This window comes from Scyliorhinus torazame, chromosome 20 (genome assembly GCF_047496885.1).
Source record: "Scyliorhinus torazame isolate Kashiwa2021f chromosome 20, sScyTor2.1, whole genome shotgun sequence".
In the NCBI taxonomy this organism is placed as follows: Eukaryota; Metazoa; Chordata; class Chondrichthyes; order Carcharhiniformes; family Scyliorhinidae; genus Scyliorhinus; species Scyliorhinus torazame.
This window is the reverse complement of record NC_092726.1, coordinates 17626453-17651207: the sequence shown is the minus strand read 5'-3', so window position 1 is coordinate 17651207 and position 24755 is coordinate 17626453. Positions and strand designations below refer to the sequence as shown.

The 24755-nt window shown below is 46.6% G+C and overlaps 1 protein-coding gene across 2 annotated transcripts in view; it reads right to left on the bottom strand.

Annotated features, from left to right (window-relative positions):
- Positions 1 to 4737: 4737 nt before the first annotated feature.
- The window catches only part of ido1 (indoleamine 2,3-dioxygenase 1), a 56754-nt gene continuing 36736 nt past the window's right edge, over positions 4738 to 24755 (bottom strand). For both annotated transcript variants that reach the window (XM_072485855.1, XM_072485854.1), the window contains 4 exons: positions 11270 to 11387; positions 10735 to 10786; positions 6209 to 6357; positions 4738 to 5416 (listed from right to left, as the gene is read on the bottom strand). In XM_072485855.1, coding sequence (XP_072341956.1) covers positions 5046 to 5416; positions 6209 to 6357; positions 10735 to 10786; positions 11270 to 11387 — 690 coding nt within the window. In that variant the 3' untranslated portion in view covers positions 4738 to 5045. The remainder of the gene's footprint in view (positions 5417 to 6208; positions 6358 to 10734; positions 10787 to 11269; positions 11388 to 24755) is intronic.

Here is a 24755-nt window from a genome sequence, read left to right as displayed (position 1 = left end):
GGGAATCCTTTTGGCAGTGTTCGCTTCACCAACCTGCCCCAAAAGGTCTGTGGAAACTCCTGAAAAAGGTCTGAGAGTCCGTTCCAGACAGGAGCTGCCGAATGTGCGACCTACTCCTCCATGGCCGCCACCGGAAGCCTCGTCCCCGCTTCTTCAGTGGCCTTGGTGAGATCTATTCACAGTTGTTCCCTCTGCTGCTAGAATTCACCTTTGATAAAGGCCCTCAGGTCAGCTTGCAGCTTTAAGCTTGCCCTTCTCCCGCCTGCATGCTGGAAGAGGCTGTTTATCCTGCAGTTGCAGCCAAATCTTTTACTGTTTCTGCCGGGTCTGGTAACCAAGAGACATACGATTCCTGGGGGACACTGTCGGGGGAATGCTGCAGCCTTCTTCCCACACCGGGAAATGTCAAACAAATGCCATGGGGGCCCTGTGACGAGCCCAAAAGTCCGTTCCAAGCGGGAGCTACCGAACATGCAACCTAGCTCTGCATAGCCGCACCCGGAAGAGGCTACAGTTCTTATTGCCACCATTTCATTATTTATCTCAGTCAATGCTTCAGTGGTGTCGTTTGCTACCTCTTCCAGGATTTTTGCTATCTTCCTTATTATTTCCTTTATTGCAAGAGCTACCCCGATAGGGGGAAGCAGGATCCCAAAGTATCGTTGCGTTTCGGTTATTGCTCTCTTTTGTCGCTTCATCATTTGGTAATGGTCGCCTAAATTGGCGAGGTAGTGTATAAAGGGGACTACATACCCCAGATAACAGGATCCCATCCAATTCTCTGGAAGCCAGGGATATGCCTTGTGGCCACAAATAAAATACGTCCCATTGTACGAAGAGCTAAGAAACACGGACAGTAAAGAAAGAGGGAGCTGTGGAGACATCTATGGACGGTTGCTGGAAAGGGCAAGAACACCACTTGACTGAGCCAGGTGAAAATGGGAGGATGAACCTGGGATAGAAGTGGGTTGGGAACTCTGTAGTAAAGCACTGAGGAGGCCAACTCCACCTCCTCCTGCGCAAGGCTAAGCCTCATTGAGTTTAGCACAGCTAATCAGAACCCAAATGAGAAGCTTCTTCATGGAGGTAGAGGATAAATGTGAACAGTGCCAGGGAGACCCGGCCAACTGCGCCAAATGTTCTGGACCTGCTCCAGACTTGTCGGGTTATGGACAGCCTTCTTCGAGGCAATGTCTAAGGTTGTGGGAGTGAGGGTTGAGCCGTGCATGAGAGTGGCAGTCTTCGATGCATCGGACCAGCCAGATCTTCATATGGGGAAGAGGGCCGATGCCCTGAGAGGGGATGGGGGAACGGGCAGATGGAGAGAATGTATGAAAATTTTGAAGTACTAGGTGCATGTTATGAAAAAAAACTCGATAAAAGCAAATTACCGCGGTTGCTGGAATCTGAAACGAAAGAGAAAATGTTGGAAAATCTCAGCAGGTCTGGCAGCATCTGTAGGGAGAGAAAAGAGCTAACATTTCGAGTCCGATGACAGCTTTGACAAAGAGTCATCGGACTCAAAACGTTCGCTCTTTTCTCTCCCTACAGATGCTGCCAGACCGGCTGAGATTTTCCAGCATTTTCTCTTTCGCATTAGTTGTGAAGTTGTTATTCTGTAAAAAAAACTGAAAATGGCAACAAAAATATTTGGAAAAAGAAAGATGCAGCTGCAGGTATGTTCGTGAAGGAGTCAAGTAGGTTTTTTCATTGTGTTGATTCTCTCACTGCATGCCATTATCCCAGTCTGGTACTGATGTACTTCAGGACAGTTAGTGGTGCTATCGTGCCACTCTTGAAGAGCAGTGATGACCCCAAGCAGAATACATTCTGTGCCCTTGATGCCCTCAGTTCCTTTTCTTAGTTCTTAATATGAAGAAATACTGATTCATCAGCTGAGGGTGGGTGTTCAGTGGTAATCAGCAGGGAATTTCCTTGCCCATGTGGGAACTGATGCTATGGGTTTTCATGGGGCCCAGAGTCAATTCTGAGAACTCCCAGTGACACTCCCTTTCAACAGTATTCAACTATGCTATCAATTCTGATAGTTTTGTCCCACAAACGGGAAATTATATACTCCGGAAAGTGATGGAAGATTTCGCTGAAAGGTGATTCAATGAGTATTTCTATTATCAGGTTATTATTTGACTAGTCTGGGACATAAGAACATAAGAACTAGGAGCAGGAGCAGGCCATCTGGCCCTTCAATGAGATCATGGCTGATCTTTTGTGGACTCAGCTCCACTTTCTGGCCCTAACACCATAACCCTTAATCCCTTTATTCTTCAAAAAACTATCTATCTTTATCTTAAAAACATTGAATGAAGGAGCCTCAACTGCTTCACTGGGCAAGGAATTCCATAGATTCACACCCCTTTGGGTGAAGAAGTTCCTCCTAAATTCAGTCCTAAATCCTCTTCCCCTTATTTTGAGGCTACGCCCCCTAGTTCTGCTTTCACCCGCCAGTTGAAACAACCTGCCCGCATCTATCCTATCTATTCCCTTAATAATTTTATAATTTTTCATAGAATTTACGGTGCAGAAGGAGGCCATTCGGCAAATCGAGTCTTCACCGGCTCTTGCAAAGAGTCCCAAAGTCATCACCTTCACTCTATCCCCATAACCCAGTAACCCCACCCAACACGGTGAATCTCCTCTGCACACCCTCCAGTGCCAGTACGTCCTTTCTCAAATAAGGAGACCAAAACTGAACACAATACCCCATGTGTGGCCTCACTAACACCTTATACAATTACAGCATAACCTCCCTAGTCTTAACACCATCCCTCTAGCAATGAAGGACAACATTTCATTTGTCTTCTTAATTACCTGTTGCACCTGTAAACCAACTTTTTGCGACTCATGCACTAGCACGCCCAGGTCTCTCTGCAGCATGTTTTAATATTTTATCATTTAAATAATAATCCCTTTTGCTGTTATTCCTACCAAAATGGATAACCTCATATTTGTCAACATTGTATTCCATCTGCCAGACCCTAGCCCATTCACTTAACCTATCCAAATCCCTCTGTAGACTTCCGGTGTCCTCTGCACTTTTTGCTTTACCACTCATCTTAGTGTTGTCTTGGACACATTGCCCTTGGTTCCCAACTCCAAATCATCTCTATAAATTGCGAACAATTGTGGGCCCAACACTGATCTCTGAGGGACACCACTAGCTACTGATTGCCAACCAGAGAAACACCCATTAATCCCCACTCTTTGCTTTCTATTAATTAACCAATCCTTTATCCATGCTACTATTTTACCCTTAATGCCATGCATCTTTATCTTATGTAGCAACCTTTTGTGTGGCACCTTGTCAAAGGCTTTCTGGAAATCCAGATATACCACATCCATTGGCTCCCTGTTATCTACCACACTGGTAATGGCCTCAAGAAATTCCACTAAATTAGTTAGGCACGACCTGCCCTTTATGAACCCATGCTGCATCTGCCCAATGAGACAATTTCCATCCAGATGCCTCGCTATTTCTTCCTTGATGATAGATTCTAGCATCTTCCCTACTACCGACGTGAAGCTCACTGGCCTATAATTACCTGCTTTATGCCTACCTCCATTTTTAAACAGTTGTGTCACGTTTGCTAATTTCCAATCTGCCGGGACCACCCCAGAGTCTATTCAATTTTGATAAATTATCATTAGTGCATTTGCAATTTCCCTAGCCATCTCTTTTCGCACTCTGGGATGCATTCCATCAGGGCCAGGAGACTTGTCTACCTTTAGCCCCATTAGCTTGCCCATAACTACCTCCTTAGTGATAACAATCATCTCAAGGTCCTCACCTGTCATAGCCTCATTTCTATCAGTCACTGGCATGTTATTTGTGTCTTCCACTGTGAAGACCGACCCAAAAAACCTGTTCAGCTCCTCAGCCATTTCCTCATCTCCCATTATTAAATCTCCCTTCTCATCCTCTAAAGGACCAATATTTACCTTAGCCACTCTTTTTTGTTTTGTATATTTGTAGAAACTTTTACTATCTGTTTTTATGTTCTGAACAAGTTTACTCTCATAATCTATCTTACTCTTCTTTATAGCTTTTTTAGTAGCTTTCTGTTGCCCCCTAAAGATTTCCCAGTCCTCTAGTCTCCCACTAAACTTTGCCACTTTGTATGCCTTTTCCTTCAATTTGATACTCTCCCTTATTTCCTTCGATATCCACAGTCGATTTTCCCTCTTTCTACCGTCCTTCCTTTTTGTTGGTATAAACCTTTGCTGAGCACTGTGAAAAATCACTTGGAAGGTTCTCCACTGTTCCTCAACTGTTTCACCATAAAGTCTTTGCTCCCAGTCTACCTTAGCTAGCTCTTCTCTCATCCCATTGTAATCTCCTTTGTTTAAGCACAAAACACTCGTGTTTGATTTTACCTTCTCACCCTCCATCTGTATTTTAAATTCCACCATATTGTGATCACTCCTTCCGAGAGGATCCCTAATTATGAGATCATTAATCAATCCTGTCTCATTACAGGACCAGATCTAGGACCGCTTGTTCCTCGTAGGTTCCCTCAACAGTTCTCCCAATTTTGGCACGTCCTCAAATGTTAGTGAGGGAGACTGTACCGGCTTGACTGAGTCTTTGTGACCAAACGTGCACCCAAGTTTATACTTATCTTTGTGATAGCAGTTTGCTAGAGTGCCTTGCCAGACCATTTCAGAGGCCAACTAAGAGTCATTCATGACAAAAAGGCTAGACTTGCTGAGGAGAACAGATTTCATTTTCTAAATAACATTTATTACATAGACCATACAATTATAAATATTGTTAACTACATGTGATTTTGTCAAAAATGCAAGCTTTTAAATTTCTGTTAAAATGTTCTATTTGTTTTGGTTAATTGTTTGTGCGAGTAACTGGTGTCAGTGTTAGCGTTGACCTTTGTCATTAATTGTTCATGATGTTAGCACTGAGCATTTGCCACGGCTAATGTTATCAATAAATAATCTGCATTGCCGACTGAAAAATTCTGTATTAATTACATATAATATTACAATAAATCAGTTAACTTCTGTTTATATCATCAAATTTTCTCGATCATTACTTTTTTAGTTGCGTCTCGGACATCTTTAAGCAAGCACATGATTCCTGAGCCACCAGTTCCCCGTCTCTCTAAGGCAGATGGAGCGTTCTGTAATATTTGTGATGAGCTATTTTGCTTGGCTTTCTCTACTTTTGCTTTGGCTGAAGTTATAATGATATACCGAGTGACAACTGTGATGTGATAGTTCCTCAGAACAACAAGGGCAGCTATGCAATCATTATAGAGCTCACAGAGAACAGGATTGCGGCTGAACACGATGTACTCTCGCACAGATGGACCTGCGGTTATAGTTTGGATAAATGCCTTGTGTGATGGAGGCATGTAATCCCTCATCCGGTGCAAGAATTCAGCTGTAATTCAAATAGAGCATCAATTAGAGATCAGGATTGAGACCAAATATTGTCAATATTAATTTGAATTGTAACCACAGAACGTGTTGGAAAAAATGTCTGGAAGCATCCGCATCGAGAGATAAACAGAGTTAACATTTTGAGTCCACTTCTGCAGAAGAGTCATATTGAAAAGGCCCAGAACCTTGGCTCTTCAGATGTCTCCAAGATGCGAGTCAGGATCTTGTGGAGGTCTGATGCACTGACTCATTGGGAATTGAGTTGGAATTGGAACTTCCACTGGGCCAGTCCCCTGTTCTCCAGGACTTGCCGACAATGTCTCCAACTCTGAGTTAGTGTCAGAGACTTCAGACAGTTCCGACTTACTTACCTGGAGAGTTAGACCCAGGAAATGTTCGATAGCAAAGTCCCAATCTGACTGTGTAAATATACACCTATCCCTCGTTTACCTCGATCCTCCAACTACCCCCTAACCAGATTGAGCTAGCGCTCACCACGTGACTATCTCCTGCCCGACTCAACCTGACTAATTCCATTACACCCCACCCTAAATCCCCTGATCGCCCCCCCAACTCGACCTGATTAGCTCCATCACCTGACTTCCCCTCGAAGCCCAGACTGCCACCAACCCAAGCCTTTACCATCCAACTGAACCCCCACATCTCAACCCGACCAGCTGAATAAGCCCTGACACGTCAATTTCACCACCCAGACCTTTGTTTCTAAAGATGTAACAGTTCAAATTAAAAAAAGATAGGTTGCCATTTCACATGAAATAGTGAACTGTCTTACCGCTTTCTTTATTGTGACAGATTCCCAAAAACTCATCAAAGGATTGCAGAGTGGAACTTTGTGCGGCACTTCCACCTGAGAAGTGCCGAGGTTTATCCCACACTCCTTCATACAATAAGCCTTCGGGAAAGGCTGGGTTATCCATCCACCTGCAAAGAAAAGTGTCATGAATTACAGCACATTTCATGTAAAGCTTCAGTACACCATTTCAACACGGTGAGTCATCCGTTTTGAATTCAGCTACGAAGATGGTACTTGGAGTGCAAGTAATTTATTTGCAGTTCAATATTTTTTAAGTATTGAACTTACTCTGTGATACCTTTTCTCAAAGCTGTCCTCAACCAGTTAGTGTGTTCAATTTCAGGAACAAATATTGGATTTCAGATCAATATTGTATCCTGCTGATTCTGACCCCCTACAAGATTGTTCTGATCTCCGGTTCACTATCCATATGGAGTTTCCACATTCTCCCCTTGGTTACGTGGGTCTCACCCCCACTAACCCAAAGATGTGCAGGATAGATGGATTGGCGATGCGAAATTGGAAAAAAAAGAGTTGGGTACTCTAAATTTATTTTGAAAAATATTGTTCTGATCTCTCCAGTATCTTTCTTCGCTGTCTATGAATAACAAACCAAATACAGAGACTTAGCAACTCTCTACACTTTACCCTTTGACTTCTCGAAATGCATAGTTGGGGTATGGTCCCGTTATTCACCGGTAAAGGCTTGCATTGGTTACAAAACAACTACCAAATCAAACAATGTGAAACAATCTGCTTGTAGCCTTCTGCTGCAACCATAACTCAGTTAAGCCATGTTGTACATCCACTGGCTTGGTGCTACTCAGCATACTCTCCTCCCTGCTCCCACTCTGCACTCTCACATCCCAAGTTCCAGGCTGCAAGCTCTGGCAGTGAGGGAGTTGCAGAGCTCTAGTTGGGAAGAGGGGGGTGGGGGGAGGAGGCAGGTCAGCCTTCAGGCCATAACAATGCCACTGTGCAGAAGAATAGTTGATTCAGAGATTATCAATCCAGTGAATGGCTCCACCAGTTGTCCACCACATCAATTCAAGTCTCTGTTCCTAGGATTTTAGGAAGTGGAAATTTGATTTTACTGGAGGAATGGCCACTGTAAGAGAGAATCATAATTTTAATACGGTCTGGGGAGCTTGGGGTAGATATGAAGCTGAGCAAATCGGAGGTACAGAACCTTTGTGATAGGAGGGTCAAAAGCTAGACAGTTAGGATCTTGAAAGCTCCACTACAACTGAAATGCCAGAGACTTTTTTTCCAGGATGGACACAAAAGGAAGATGGGAATGTGAGTGGAGAGAGAAAAATGAAATTAATTGGAGATGTCCTTAACCATGATTTATATGATGCAAGTAGCAATCAGGTTACATCAAATGGCAAGGGTTGGTAAAGAGTACAGGTTGGAGAGATTTTATGTGGAGGGAGTGATTATGGGAGCATGGGAGACCGGTGAACTAAGAGGAGAAAATGCTTGATCAATTGGCATGAAGGTTGAAATCACCTTGGATGAGAAATTGCTCAATACAGAGGCTGAGGGTGGAAAACTGTGAAGATGCCTCAGTGAGAAAATAAAACAGTTAATGTACATGTAAATCACACTGGGACCTTGACCCCTTTCGTGTGGAGTTTTTTTGTTTTTGTTTTTAATTGTTGCAGCAAAAGTCTGTAAACCAGAAAACAATGGAGAGGAGAGAATTTATACAGCTCCATCTTCCTCCAGAATGTAATATAATTATCGTTATCACTTTTCTTTAAATCTCTGGTATATCCACAAGACTCGAGTTGTTATTGGAACATAAAATTTAAATGCTGAGGAACAATTTATCCATGACTGTACCTTTTTATTAAGTTATTAAACTGTTCACTATAAATTAGGATATAAGAACAGTCCTGATGTTCAGTTTCCCAAATGGTTTGGATTCAGCCTATGACTGCTTCCCATCTTGCATTCTCGTCCCTTCAACTAATGGCAACTTCTTTGGTAAAATCTAGACTTTATGGTAGGGGCTATAGAAAACACAAGTTCACGTATGAATGCAACTTTCTATAAAACCTTAATAAAACAAATCCAAGACAAATGCAGCAGTGAGGTAATGCTAATAAAAAGTATTCTGGGATTTGTATTGTATTGGTCAACATTAGAAATAAAGTATAGTTTTAGGTAGGTTTAATTAAATGTTTCTGTGTCCGGAAGGGTAAAACCTGCAGTTTGATTCATGCTGGACACAGGCGTTTGTATGTGCGGGGGTTGGTTAAGTTCAAACTGTATTTCTATTGTGCTGAGAGCGGGCTATGGCATGAAGAATAAATAAATCAGCAGTGGATGCTCAGCAACGGGGTCTTAAAAACGTATCTACCTTACAGGTTTGATTGCAGTTGGAGATAGGCAGTGAGAGAGAAGGCAGCTCTGCTGGAAACAATTGGTTTTATAAGGGTAAAGAGGGAACATCTCTCTCAGCCTTGCTGGAACAAAAGCTCCATCATGGAGTAATAATTAAGAAAACAGATGCCAGAAATCTAAAGGCCAACTAGTTAGGGAGGGTGGCACGTTAGCACAGTGTGTCAGACATTTTGCTGCTGTTGTATAAAGAGTCAAAGGTTTTGTTCCTATTCCACAAACAGCTTTAATTTACTTCAACAGACTCTGCACAAAACTCTAACATCACATCACCTGACACAAAGGCCACCTGAAGCCACTTTACATATCAGTGTCAATTATTGGATACTTAACATAAATGAGGCAACTAATTGGAATGTCTCTTAACCCATTACTTAACACAGTGGTTAGCACTGTTGCTTCATAGCGCCAGGGACCCGGGTTCGATTCCTGGCTTGGGTCACTGTCTGTATGGAGTCTGTATGTTCTCCCCGTGTCTGCGTGGGTTTCCTCTGGGTTTTCCGGTTTCCTCCCACAGTACAAAGATGTGCAGGTTAGGTAAATTGGCCATGCTAAATTTCCCTTAGTGTCCAGAAAGGTTAAGTGCAGTTACTGAGTTAAGGGGATAAGGTGGAGGTGTGAGCTTAAGTAGGGTGCTCGTTCCTAGGGCTGGTGCAGACTCAATGGGCCGAATGGCCTCCTTCTGTACTGTAAATTTTATGAATCTATGAAACTAGAGAAATAGAGATAAGTTTCCATAAAGTCTGGAATGAAGTGAACAGAGACCAAGGTATTGTTCAGAAGAATTCAAGGAAAAGTAAACAAAGTGTTCTGATTTAAAGAGACAAGCGGGAATCAGATTTAAAATGGGAAAGCAGGCTTCAGAGGAAAATGGTATGTTTGATGTCACTTTAGTACAGTCTGTGAATCGAGAGCTAAACCAATTGTGAACAGTTTGCACAACAGTCAAGACAAAGACTACTAAAGGGGTTGATGTAAAATGCTGGACTGGGTTCACTGTTAAAAGTTGAGCTGAAGCTTTGTTTGAAAGTGTCATTTTTAAGACCTGGTCGGGATGTACAATTGCAAAGTGCTGGGCAGCACAGTAGTTAGCACTGCTGCCTCACGGTGCCGAAGACCCAGATTTGATCCTGGCCCCGGGTCACTCTCCGTATGGAGTTTGCACATGCTCCCAGTGTCTGTGTGGGTCTCGCCCCCACAACCCAAAAGATGTATAGGCTAGGTGGATTGGCCACACTAAGTTTCCCCTTAATTGGAAACATTAAAATAGAAGGAATGCGAACTTCTAAGGAAACGCATTATTGTGATAGAAATTGTCAAAGCATATTTTTGGGAGTGAAATCTTGAATCTCTCACAAGACAATAATCTGGGTGGAATCTGAGGAGATATCCACAGGGCGGCAGGGCGGCACAGTGGTTAGCACTGCTGCCTCACAGCTTCAGGGCCCCGGGTTCAATTCTGGCCTGTGTGGAGTTTGCACATATTTGCATGGGTTTCCTCTGGGTGCTCCGGTTTCCTCCCACAGTCCAAAGATGTGCAGGTTAGGTGGATTAGCCACGCTAAATTACCCCTTAGTGTCCAAAAGATTCGGTGGGTTTACTGGGTTACGGGGATAGGGTAGAGGTGTGGGATTAAGTAGGGTGCTCATCCCCAATTGTCATTGAAGTGAACATTTGAGAGGACAGTTAAGCGTCAACCCCATTGTTGTGAATCTGGAGTCATATGTAGGCCAGACCAGGATAAGGACGGCAGATTTCCTCCCCAAAAGGACATTAGTGAATGATGGCTTTTTAAAACAATCAATGATAGTTGCATGCTTACCATTACTGAGACTAGCTCCATATTTCAGATTTATTAATTGAGTTTAAATTCCATCATATTATTAGTAGATTACCAGCAGATTACTTTTTTTGTGACCAGGAGATGACCAGTTCAGTGACATTACCACTGTGGCATCATCCCCATCCACTGCTTACATAGAGAACCAACATCCATGTGGACATGTTGGGCTAAAAAAAGCAGCTTACGTGCTGCAATTTATATGTAATTATACTTTTTGAAAATCAGGCTCAGTGCTTTAATAGTGAATACGTACCCAGAAAAAAAGAGCCGAATTATTCCATAAAAAGTAACAGGATCCACATGCTCTAGGGATAGAAGAGACAAAATACAGTTTTGATATTTGAACTTGAGACCAAAGGGGTGTTCGTGGAACAGGAAGTAGCTAGAATTTAGACTAAAGTCTGGCTATAGTCTGGCACTGAAGTTTTGTTGCAGTCCAGCATTGGAACTGAGGAGGTAAAATTGTCATCTGCACTAAATTGTATGGCAGGCATGTAGATCTGCAGTTCTGAAGATTCTGATGTCCATCTTGCAACAGTATCTTTCTTAATTGAATCCTTCCATACAGGAAAATCTCAACGGTCACACAAATTCTCCTCGTCATCTTTCACAGTAGCCCTATCTGTCAAAATTCCATCCATCATTTTTTCAATAACCATTGTGTTTCAATATAGTTTAAATAGTGATACTATTTCAGTTATTTAAATAACTAATGGCAAATTGATCGGTCAGCATTACACTCAAATTAGCAAGTAAGCCAATGCTATTATAATTGTGTCTAAACATACCATCCATCTTCTTGAGAGAATTATTCATCTTCCTCATTGATTCAGCCATATCTTGCAAAGCAGTTTTAATTGAATCATCATCACGGTTCAATATTGCTTCAGTTGCAATGGAAATAGCCTGGGGAGGGTGAAAATGTAGCATATTATAAATTCAAATAAACATTTGTTTTTATATCATAAAGTCAACTGTGGCTTAGTTGGTAGCACTCTCAGCTGAGTCAGAAGGTTGTTCTTCAAATCCCAATCCAGGACTTGAACATGAAATTCAAAAGCTGACATTCCAGTGTAGTATTGAGGGAGTGCTGTCCTCAGTACTAGAGGTACCATCTTTTCGATGAGACATCAAACCAAATCTTCACTCTCGAGTGGAAGTAAAAGATCCCATGGAACTCTTATTATGATGTGGAAATGCCGGCGTTGGACTGGGGTGGGCACAGTGAGAAGTCTTACAACACCAGGTTAAAGTCCAACAGGTTTGTTTCGAATCACTAGCTTTCGGAGCACTGTTCCTTCCTCAGGTAATTCACCTGATGAAGGAGCTGCGCTCTGAAAGCTGGTGATTCGAAACAAACTTGTTGGACTTTAACCTGGTGTTGTAAGACTTCTTACTGTACTCCTATTATGCTCAGGTAATAGGCCCGCAAATAGATGGAGATGATGGATAATTTTTACTTTAAAATAACAATATGGCCTATGGACAATTTACCTTGACACAAGATGGCTGCAAAGGTGACCCATGGTGATTTCTGTACAAAGGATTAACTGATGTCTGAACATGCTTCCAGAAAGTTTTTTAAAGTTTTAAAATTCCTTGAATAGGCATACCAAGTCGAAAATAATCCGTGGAATTCATTGTTTGTGGGCTGATCCAAAAATCAAAATCTACAGACTCTCAGACTTACTGTCTCCAAGCTCAAAACTTAACGAGAGGTGCAAAGAAACCAGTCAAATCCAAAGTAGGTGTGAAAGACCACCATCCAAGAACAAAGAACAAAGAAAAGTACAGCACAGGAACAGGCCCTTCGGCCCTCCAAGCCTGCGCCGACATGCTGCCCGTCTAAACTAAAATCTTCTACACTTCCGGGGTTTGTATCCCTCTATTCCCATCCTATTCATGGATTTATCAAGATGCCTCTTAAACGCCACTATCGTCCCAGCTTCCACCACCTCCGGCAGCGAGTTCCAGGCACCCACTACCCTCTGTGTAAAAAACTTACCTCGTACATCTCCTCTAAACCTTGCCCCTCGCACCTTAAACCTGTGCCCCCTAGTAAGTGACCCCTCTACCCTGGGAAAAAGTCTCTGACTATCGACTCTGTCTGTGCCCCTCATAATTTTGTAGACCTCTATCAGGTCGCCCCTCAACCTCCTTCATTCCAGTGAGAACAAACCAAGTTTATTCAACCTCTCCTCATAGCTAATGCCCTCCATACCAGGCAACATCCTGGTAAATCTCTTTTGCACCCTCTCTAAAGCCTCCACATCCTTCTGGTAGTGTGGCGACCAGAATTGAACACTATACTCCAAGTGTGGCCTAACTAAGGTTCTATACAGCTGCAACATGATTTGCCAATTTTTATACTCAATGCCCCGGCCAATGAAGGCAAGCATGCCATATGCCTTCATGACTACCTTCTCCACCTGTGTTGCCCTTTTCAGTGACCTGTGGACCTGTACACCAAGATCTCTCTGACTGTCAATACTCTTGAGGGTTCTACCATTCACTGTATATTCCCTACCTGTATTAGACCTTCCAAAATGCATCACCTCACATTTGTCTGGATTAAACTCCATCTGCCATCTTGCCGCCCAAGTCTCCAAACGATCTAAATATTGCTGTATCCTCTGACAGTCCTCATCGCTATCCGCAATTCCACCAACCTTTGTGTCGTCTGCAAACTTACTAATCAGACAAGTTACATTTTCCTCCAAATCATTTATATATACTACGAACATTAAAGGTCCCAGCACTGATCTCTGCAGAACACCACTAGTCCAATCAGAAAAGCACCCTTCCATTGTTACTCTCTGCCTTCTATGACCTAGCCAGTTATGTATCCATCTTGCCAGCTCACCTCTGATCCCGTGTAACTCCACCTTTTGTACCAGTCTGCCATGAGGGACCTTGTCAAAGGCCTTACTGAAGTCCATATAGACAACATCCACTGCCCTACCTGCATCAATCATCTTTGTGACCTCCTCGAAAAACTCTTATCAAGTTAGTGAGACACGACCTCCCCTTCACAAAACAGTGCTGTCTCTCGCTAATACGACCACTTGCTTCCAAATGGGAGTAGATCCTGTCTCGAAGAATCCTCTCCAGTAATTTCCCTACCACTGACGTAAGGCTCACCGGCCTGTAGTTCCCTGGATTATCCTTGCTTCCCTTCTTAAACAAAGGAACAACAGTGGCTATTCTTCAGTCCTCCGGGACAACACCTGAAGACGGTGAAGATCCAAAGATTTCTGTCAACCATTCTCCATTACATCGCCATAGCTCCTACCTTTATAGTTTTGAGAGAACAATAAGCATACTCACCATGTGGCCAAAGCTATCTACAGATAATGAATCGTATTCCTGCAGGAACCAGTCAGTCTGGAAACCGACAGGAGAAGAAGGACAATTCCTCCCGCCAAAAGAACAGAATCCTACCTAACAACCAGTCAATCCTGCAGTGTGAGATAAGTCTATTTCATTTTCAGCTGCAAAACTTACAGAAACTAAGCCAGAATCTTGCCTGGAAATCCAGAGAACTCTAACTTCCATTCATCTCCAAAAAAAACACTAGACTAAGCCTGCAATATACCATTTGAAGAACCATTATAGCTTCTTGCTATTCTGTGGTAGTCTAGCTGCATGCTTAGTTCTCTGGAATGCGTCTTTATCTGTGAAAGTGTGTCTCTGTGTAGGTGAGTGATTGTGTTTGTTGTATTTACACTTCAGGGTGGTTGTGTGCATAAACATGATCTTCAAATTTAAACATATACCAAAGCCTGTTTCTTGTTTGTTACCAAAAATCACAACATTCAAGTGTTTAAAACACTGCTTGAAATCGAACCCTACATGTTGTTGCGGACAACCAAGAAGGATTTATCCATAATGCTCTTTTAAAAAAGAGCAGGGGAGTTATCCCAAGTGTGCTGGCTGATATTTAACCTCAGTTGACATCACACAAACATTATCTTCTCATTATCACATTGCTGTTTGTGCGAGTTTGCTGTGCGCAAATTGACTGCCATGTTTCATATATTACAACAGCGACGACACTTTAAAGTTACTTCTCTGGCTGTAAAGTGCTTTTAGGACATTTAGAAGTACTGAAAGCTACATGGAAGACTTTCCTCCCTCCCTCAATACTTAGGGAAAGTAACATTGCTGGGTTTTATCTTTTATGGGCGTCATGGAAATTGTGATTCGTGTAGTTTGGTGTCTGCAAATCACAATTCCAGTTCAACACATGATGATATATTGACTTTGATGTCCCTCAACTAGGCATTCAAGCACAAAGCCTGTCAACTGTTTTTGAATGGTGTAACCTTGAATTGGAGCTGAATATTTCTTTTTTTTTTTAAAGTGCTATTAAGAATAGCACAGTTGGTATCTCGAATGCTGCTATTAACAGTTTAGGTCAGGTACATCAAAGTTACTGCAGCAAGTATAGCTGCAGTCGTACCACTCCTTGACAAGTCAACCGTCATATTTTAGGTTGAAGAAAGGTATCATGAATGTCCCTAAATTTGTTACATTGACACAATTACAATTCTTATCTTTCACCAAAATTATTGTCCTTATTTTTGCAAAACAAATTTTGAACCAAAATTTCCCTAAATGAGATCCTATGAAGGCACAGCTATAGTTGCTTGCATTTTCCGAAGGAACATACTGAGGTGCAGATAGACCATAGGATTGTTCTGCAGGAGGCCATTCAACCCATCATTTCTGTTCTGTCTGAATGAGCATTTGCGAGCATTCGCCACTCCCCGGCTTTCTGTAGCCTTGCACATTCTTCCTTTTCACATAATAATCCAATTCCGCCTTGAATGTCTTAATTGGACTTACTTGCACTACTTGCTCAGGCAGTGCATCCCAGATCCAAACCACTTACTGCATGAAATGATTTCTCCTCATGTCTCCATTGTTTCTTTTGACAGTTACCTTAAATCTGTGCCCTCTTGTTCTGAATCCTTCCAACAATGGAACAGTTTTTCCTATGTACACTGTTCAGACCCTTCACAATTTTCAATACTCTAACAAATTTCCTCTCAACTTTCTCTTCTCAAAGGAATACAGTCTAACTTCTCCACTCTATCTAGGTAACTCAAGTTCCTCATCCCTGGAACAATTCTTATGCATCTTTCTGTACCCTCTCTAATCCCTTCACATCCTTCCTAAAGGTTGGTCTCCAGGACTGGATGCAATACACCAATTGATGCTGAACCAGTGTTCTATACAAAAGTGTAACTTTCTTGCTTTTTTACTCTATGCCCCTATTAAGAAAGCCAAGAATGCTGTATGCTTTATTAACCACACTCTCAGCCTGTCCTGCCACCTTCAATGATTCACCATCTGTTCCTGCATCCCCTTTAGAATTGTTTTGTTTATTTTATTTTGTCTCTGTATTCTTCCTCCTAAAATGACTAGTTTCAAACCTCTTGAATTTCACCTGCCATTGTCCACCCATTCCACCCATCTATGTTCTTTTTAAGTGCTACACTATACTCCATTCAGTTAACAATGCTTTAAGATGTTGTGTAATCCACAAATTATGTAATTGTGCCATGTAAACCAAGGCCTAAGTCATTTATGTATCTCAGGAGGAACAAAGATCCTAACACCCACCCAGGGGAACCCCATGACAAACCTTCCTCCAGTCTGAAAAACAACCATGACTGGGATTATCCAGTTACCCCCTCTCGAAGCGGGATTTGAGTTCTGCTCCAGAATAGCGCCTCGGCCCAAAATCAAGATTTGCGGCAGGTATCAGATCTGCCATGAGTCTCCAGGTCCGCTCCGCCGGCAATAATGGGATTCCCATCCCGCAACAACAAGAAAATAGAAAGCACGAATAAACATTCATTCAAATGCAATTAACAGGCTGGAAGCACCAGTGGGCCTATCAGGGAACCTATTCTTTATATATAACAGGGAGTGTCAGATCCTCTGCACTCCCAGTGTAGATAGCAAGCTGAATGCACATGGTTGTACTGCTGTTGGCTTTGTTAATAAAGGGACTCTGGTGAAGGGACTTCTGCCTCCGTGGACTTATTACATATTTAAAAACTGGTTCCTGGTGCCATGGCCCTTTAGGGGGACGAGGGTGTCATGGCTGGAGCTCCTGCTGCAGCTGTGAAAGTCTAGCAACTCACTCATTATATGTTACTTTCAGGCTTCTGGCTGTTTAAACAGTTGAATGCTGTCACTTACACTGGAAAGCCCTGAGGTCCACTGGTCATGTAGATTTCCAATCTGGAAACGCTCATTGTTTTATCAGTACTCTAATCAAAGAGATCAGCGTGGCCAAAGCTGAATCTCAGGATCACCAGGTGCTGGGATACCTCACTCCTTAGATGCATGAGATACCCTCAATTACGACTCAGGAGAGGAGTTTGATAATAGAAAGACTTTAATAACCAGAAAACCAGACAGCTGCCGAGATGTGTGCTCACTGCACGCTGCCTGCTGAACGTAACCTTATATACAGCTTCCTGGGGGTGGAGCCAGAGGCGGAGTCCCCCAGGGTTCCAAACCCGGTCTTAAAGGGGCCTACGCATTACGGGTACATATGTAGACAGATATAATTCACCACATTCACCCCCTGTTTAAAAAAAACGCATAGTCCGTCGGGGGTGAAGTGGAATTACAAGTTCAGTCTTTTGGGTGGTCTGATTGCCCGTGTCGGCCTTCTCAGCTCCAGCTGTGGTGTGGCAGATACGGTTGTCCTCGGTGGTGGTATATCCGGGAGCACGGTTGTCTGAGCCTTTGCCCGCGTTGGAGCAGGGGGGTATCCGGGGTGACTAGGGTGATTGGTGCCGGCACCGGCTGGGGGCGCTATGGGGGGGGGGGGGGGGCGCTGTCGGAGTCAACCGCCGGTGCTGGGAGGGGAGCGTCGGTGGAAGGGGGGGGGGTGCCCGGTCTCGCAGGGAAACGGTGTCCTGCCTGCCGTCGGGGTGCTCGACGTAGGCGTATTGAGGGTTTGCGTGTAATAGTCGGACCCTCTCGACCAGTGGATCTGTCTTATGGCTCCTCACGTGCCTCCGGGGTAGAACTGGAGTCGTCAGCCAACGTGGAAGCAAGACCGCAGAGGTTGACTTCCTGGGGAAGACAAAAAAATGGTTGTGAGGGGTCTCGTTCGCAGCCGTACAGAGGAGTGACCTAATGGAGTGTAGCGCATCGGGTAGGACCTCCTGCCAGCGGGCGATTAGGAGACTTCTTGACCGTAGGGCTAGAAGAACAGCCTTCCAAACTGTTGCATTCTCCCTCTCCACCTGCCCGTTTCCCCGCGAGTTATAGCTGGTCGTTCTGCTCGAGGCGATTCCCTTGTTGAGCAGATACTGACGCAGCTCATCGCTCATGAACGATGTACCCCGGTCGCTGTGGATATAAGCGGGGAAACCAAACAGGGTGAAGATGCTGTGCAGTGCCTTGATTATGGAGGCCGAGGTCATATCGGGGCAGGGGACAGCGAATGGGAAGCGGGAGAATTCGTCGATGACAGTGAGGAAGTAAGTGTTGCGGTTGGTGGACGGGAGGGGCCCTTTGAAGTCCACGCTTAGTTGCTCAAAGGGCCCAGAGGCCTTTACTAGGCGGGCCTCGTCTGGTCGATAGAAGTGTGGTTTGCACTCTGCACAGATCTGGCAAGCTTTGGTCATGGCCTCGACCTCCTCGGTGGAGTAAGGTAGGTAGCGGGACTTGATGAAATGGGCAAGCCGGGTGACCCCCGGGTGGCAGAGGTCATCGTGGATGGCCCGCAGACGGTCTTTCTGCGCGTTGATACACGTGCCGCAGGACAGGGCATCTGGGGACTCGTTGAGCTTCCCCGGACGATATGTAATATCGTACGTGTAGGTGGAGAGTTCGATCCTCCACCTCAGAATTTTATCATTCTTTATTTTGCCCCGTTGTGCGTTATCGATCATAAAGGCGACCGACCATTGGTTGGTGACGAGGGCGTACCTCCTACCGGCTAGGTAGTGCCTCCAGTGCCGCACAGCCTCCACTATGGCTTGTGCCTCCTTCTCGACTGCAGAGTGTCGAATTTCCGAGGCGGTGAGGGTTCGGGAGAAGAACGGTACCTGTCTGCCCGCCTGGTTGAGGGTAGCAGCCAGGGCGACGTCTGATGCATCGTTTCTACCTGGAAGAGAATGGTTTAGACCACCGTGTGCATGGCGGCCTTGATGATATTGGCCTTGATACGACTGAAGGCCGACTGAGCCTCAGCCGTCAGGGGAAAAACTGTGGTCTTAATGAGTGGACGGGCTTTGTCCGCATATCTGGGGACCCACTGGGCATAATAGGAAAAGAGCCCCAGGCACCGTTTGAGTGCCTTGAGGCTACGGGGGAGGGGAAGTTCCTTAAGGGGGCGCATGGGGTCGGGGTCTGGCCCTAGGACCCCGTTTTCCACGACGTAGCCGAGGATGGCTCGCCGGGTTGTGTGGAACACGCATTTCTCTTTATTGTATGCCAGATTGAGGGCCCGGGCGGTCTGGAGGAACTTCCTCAGGTTTTTGTCATGGTCCTGCTGGTCATGGTTGCAGATGGTGACGTTGTCCAAGTACGGGTATGTAGCCCATCAGCCGTACTGGTCCACCATTTGATCCATTGCCCTTTGGAAAACGGAGACTCCGTTTGTGACACAAAAGGGACCCTGAGAAAGTGGAAGAGCCGACCGGCTGCTTCAAAGGCTGTATAGGGGCAGTCCTCTGGGCGGATAGGGAGTTGATGATAGGCCGATTTTAGGTCGACCGTGGAGAATACTCGATACTGGGCGATTTGGTTCACCATTTCTGCTATGCGGGGAAGTGGGTACATATCGAGTTGTGTAAAGCGGTTTATTGTCTGGCTATAGTCCACCACCATACATTGTTTTTCCCCGGAGCGGACTACCAGTACTTGTGCCCTCCAAGGGCTGTTGCTAGCCTCTATGACCCCTTTTAGTAGCCGAAGAAGCTCTGACTTGATGAAAGTCATGTCTTGGGCACTGTACCGCCGACTCCTGGTGGCGACGGGCTTACAGTCGGGGGTGAGGTTCGCGAAGAGGGAGGGGGTGCAACTTTGAGTGTCGCCAGGCTACATACCATGAGCGGGGCAGGGGTCCGCCGAACTTCAGGGTCAGGCTTCGGTGGCTGCACTGAAAGTCCAGACCGAGCAGCAGGGGGTCGCAGAGGTGGGGAGGAAATAAAGTTTAAAACGGGCGTATTTGGCGCCTTGGATAGCGAGGTTCGCGACACAATACCCCGTGATTTGGACCGAATGAGACCCAGATGTGAGGGCGATAGTTTGGGAGGCAGGATAGGTGCACAGGGAGCAGCGCCTTACCGTGTCTGGATGGATAAAACTCTCGTGCTCCCGGAGTCAAAAAGGCAGGGGGTGTCGCTGCCGTTGATTTGAACCTGCATCATTCAGTTTCGCAGGTGCTTCAGCCGAGATTGATCGAGCGTGATCGCTCCTAGTTGCGGGCAGTCAGAGTCCTCGGTTGAATCGGACTCGCAAAATGGCCGCCGCCATCGGTCGCACGTTTTGAGTTTTGAAGATAGCCGCCGCGAAGATGGCCACCCCCATGACTCGCACGAGGCCGATGACACGTCGGAAGTAGGCATGTCCGGCCGCCGCGCGGCCGCGTTGCGGGGCCTGTGGTCCCGGGTGTTCGATTTCTGGGCCCAATGAGGCTTTTGTTTCTGGCCTATGGGCCCAGCCAGGCAGACCTTCGCGAAGTGCCCCTTCTTTCCGCATTCGCCGCAGTTAGCGGAGTGGGCAGGGCAACACTGGCGTGAGTGCTGGTCTTGCCCACAGAAATAGCATTGGGGGCCCCCCGTGTGAGCGGGTCGCCTGAAGCGTGGCCAAGTCTGGAGGGGATCGAGAGGGGTTCGCAAGGTCTGCGGAGTACGTGCAGAGATTATGGTGGGCCGCTTCCAGGGAAGAGGCGAGCGTTACCGTGCCTTGGTGGTCCTTCGCTCCGTCTTCTAGGAGCCGCTGCCGGATGTACGTGGATCGGATACCGGACACGAAAGCATCACGAATATGTAAGTTCATGTGGACTTCTGCCATCACCTCTTTATGGTCGCAGTTCCTGGCGAGCGTGGTGAGTCTCTCCATCTAGCGTTTCCCCGGAGCGCTGGCGGCATGTCGAGAGCAAATGTCTGGCATGTACCTCATTTATCGGCTTTACGAAGTGCTTCTGTAGGATTTCGACCGCCGTTTCGTACGTCGTAGCTTTCTCGATCACGGAGGATAGTCGGTGGCCCACCCGGGCATGTAGTAAGCTCAGCTTGCGAGGTCCGTCAACTTCAGTCTCTGAGAAATTCAGATAGGCCTCAAAGCACCGGAGCCAGTATTTAAACATTTCAGTGGCTTCCGGCGACCGAGAATCCAAATTGAGCTTCTCCGGCTTTAGACCGCTGTCCATCTTGATGTAGTCTGGTTATTAAATTGAGATACCCTCAATTACGACTCAGGAGAGGAGTTTGATAATACAAAGGCTTTAATAACCAGAAAACCAGACAGCTGCCGAGAACTGTGCTCACTGCACGCTACCTGCTGAACGTAACCTTGTATACAGCTTCCTGGGGGCGGAGGCGGAGTCCCCACGGGTTCCAAACCCGGCCTTAAAGGGGCCTACGCATTAAGGGTACATATGTATACAGATATCATTCACCACAATGCACAACTCCACAGCAGATCAAGCAGGGGATTAGCATAGCTGAATTCACACAAATAACATATGCTCCACTGGCTGCTGAAACCCTCTTTGGCACTTAGCCACTGTCAGGATAAAAGCTTCACTGGTGAGATGATCAGCTAACACACTTCCAAAGCTCAGACGATTTCTCGCAGCCCGATAGGTCAACTTAGCCACAATTGTTTCACACAGTTTGAGTGCACGAATCCTGGATCCGGCCAGGAAACATGAACAGAGTTCTGACATAACCTCTGTTGTGGAGATGTGCCCTCACTTTAGCATCTTAACATGGAGCCGCACACCTGCACATTGCGAACATCTCCTCCACACAATGTGGAGCTGCAAGTTGATGTTGAAGTGCCAGGTATTTCAGTGGATGCTCTGCTGGTAGGAGTGCAGAAAATTGTCAGGAAGTAAATGTGTGATGTTAATACTGATCATCCACAGGCCATCCCTCCTTGCCTGTGCCCTCCCAGAATCCATATCGCTCTAGCCTCCTCTCAACTGTCCATCATCAGTTAGATCCCAGCTATACCCTAGGCTCAATATCCAAACATAGCTCAGTGGAAGAGGGAATCACAGGCAGGGCTTGAGCCTCGTGGCAATTGGGCCGCACAGGGATGTCCACTGTCACCAGACCACAAGGCTCACCATCACAGGGAATGAAGGGAGGAGCCACCCTGGTTCAGAGGCAGTGGATGAACATTAGGGTACATGGGCAGTGTAAGTAACTGTGCGAGATTAATGTAGTGACCACCAGCTCAGTAACGCTGCTGCAGGCGGCAGGAATGGTGAGGATAGCTCAGCACTCATACACAGGATGACCATGGGATTTCGAGTAAAAGGACGGTCAGCATGATCTTGCTGACTAATGTTCTCTCTCTCTCTCCTCAACCCCCCCCCCCCCCCCCCCTCCCCCCGCAACAGATATGAAATTTGGAACACAGCCAGCAATGCTTGCTGTCTACCTGGCTGCTGCTTGGTGGTGAGTGGCAGAGCCATCCCAGGCAAAACCCTGCATGACAGGAGCCTGTCCCAAAACAGCAGGGGGCAGTCAGTGAGGCTCAGGTGCCGGGCGTCCATCAGGCTGGGGAGGGGGAATGAAGGCAGCGCATCTATAGGCCTTGTGTCCATTGTTGGTGCTGGGCCTTTGAGGAACTGCTGGGCTCCATGTGCCGACGATGAATCCGCCTAAACAAGGAGACCACGTGGCACCTGTGCCAGAAGGTGGCAGATCTGACATCATGAGGGTTAGGAGGAGGACACCTGCTCCCCGTGGCCATCAAGTTAATAGCTGCCCTCAACTTTAATGCCTCTGGTTCCTTCCAAGGTTTCGAGCGGGGTCTCCCAAGCATCTGCACACAGGTGCATCCGTGATGTGATGGACACCCTGTCTGCCCAGACCTCGGGCAACATCACCGATAACCTGGACCAGGCCCAACAGGATTCCCGGGCTGCAGATTCACTGCCATTGCTGCTATGTCCCAGGTCTATTGGGCTATTGATGACACCCACGTCGCCCTTAGAACATCAGCTCAACTGGGGGTTCCCTTTGTCAACAGAATGAGTTTCCACTCCCCGAATGTGCAACTGGTGTACAATCAGCAGCAGCACATCATGCATGTGTATGCATGCTACCCAGGCAGCATGCATGACACACACCAGAGTTCCTGGCACCTTCGAGGCGCTCCTGCGGATGAGGGGTTAGCTAATGGGGGACAAGACCTACCTGCTGAGGTCATGGCTGATGAAGCCTGTGCGAGGCCCCAGACTGAGGCGGTGACCCGTAATCATGAAGCCTACTCAGCAAGCAGGAGCATCATTGACTGGTGCATCCGGCTGCTGAAGATGTGCTTCCGTTGTCTTGACCGCTCTGGTGGGGCACTGCAATGTAGCCCCTAGAGAGACTCGCACATCGTGGTGATCTGCTCTGTGCTACACAACTTGGTGCAGCAGCGGGGTGACATGCTGGAGGAGGATGAGGAGGAACATCAGGCCTCGTTTGATGCGGAAGACCATGAGGTTGTCCAGGAGGAGCCCGTGGAGGACCCAGAGTTGGCTCGACAACTCATCTGGTCACGATCCAGGCCAACAGTCTGGAAGCTACATCACCACTCCCCATGATTCCCAAGCTCTACTATCCTATTCCCTGTCCCCCCACCCTTTCCCCTTTAATCCTCCTTCGCCTTAAATCCCTCTTACTTTTTAAACTACCCGCCCATTATCCTTCCACCTCACCCTTCCTGTCACCTTTTAGCCCCATCCCTTCCCACCATCCTGTTGCCCCACTCCTTCTGCTGAACATTCCTCTCCCCCACCTCTCTCTCTCTCTTCCCCCCCACCCCAGTCCCAGCCCTTTCCCATGACCAGAGCTCCCCCCCCCCACCCCCCCCACCCCCACCCCCCATCCAAGGGTCATCTCAGTATCACACCAAGGTGATGCGCCTGGGTTGGCAGTGTCTGTGACTCCTTGGTGGGAGGGAGGATGATGATGAATTGCTGTGAGATGAGCTCTGGTGTTCATCATTAACTGAGAAAGCCTGATTCAAATCTTTTTGGTAACATACCACTGACACCCTAATGATCCCAGGTTGTGCAATGAAGCTCCTCTTTATAGGACATGTTCTTTTGGGGGAGAGTGGGTGGTGGGAGATGTAGCAAGGGGTCGTAGACTGGGATGCTGTCATATCAGGATGTCTCACACAATTGCTGTCTTGTCCTGTCAGTTCTGGGTGAGGGTGGAGGGCTTGTCGGACGTCCATGGGTCTGAAGTGCACTAACCTCCCCCAGGCCACAGCCCATGCCCAACCCGCACCTATGGAGAAAAAATAAGAGTGAGAGCCAGCTGTGAGTGGTAGTGCAAATGTGGTTAATAATTTGTATTTACATTAAGTGTCTCCTTCCCCCTGACTCACTATGTGCCAACTTAGTGGTCTTGAATCTTTCTACGCTTCCATGGCCTCCTGCTCCTTCTAGGTGTACCCCCAAATTGCGCATAAGGAGTGGTGGTGGCTGGCTGATTTCCGCATCCTCTGGCCTGTGATGTCCTTGGTGGGCGTCCTCTGGTGGGCATGGTCCTGGAGGGGCCCAGCAAATTTTCAGGTATCATGGGTAACAACGTGTCAGCCTGTTTAGTGCACTTCCCAGGAGATGTGCCGTGTCAGGAGGGGGTATTCAAAAGGGCTGGAGACTTCCAATGCCTCTCTGGCGGGAGGCCCGAGATGGGCCCCATCACGTCTTCCTCTCTCAGGGTGCCCGCTGGCCCCTGGCTACTCCATGGAATGGAGGGGCAGCTGGAATGAGCTCCGGAGGCCTCAATGTCATCTGGCACTGCCAGTCCTGAAGGCCATCATCTGAACCATGGTGCTGATGCCCTCAGCCATGGTGCTCTGCGATTGGGACATGTTCTTTAGCGAGTGGGCCACGTCCCTCAGTGCCTCGGACATGTCCCTCTGTGTCTGTTTATTGTCTGGCCAATGCTCTTGCTGCCCTCAGCCATGACTCTTTGTGTCTAGGCGAAGCTGTGGAGCACTGCAGCAATGTCCATCTGTGCCTGGTACATATCCGCCTGTGGCTGGGCCCTCCTGTCC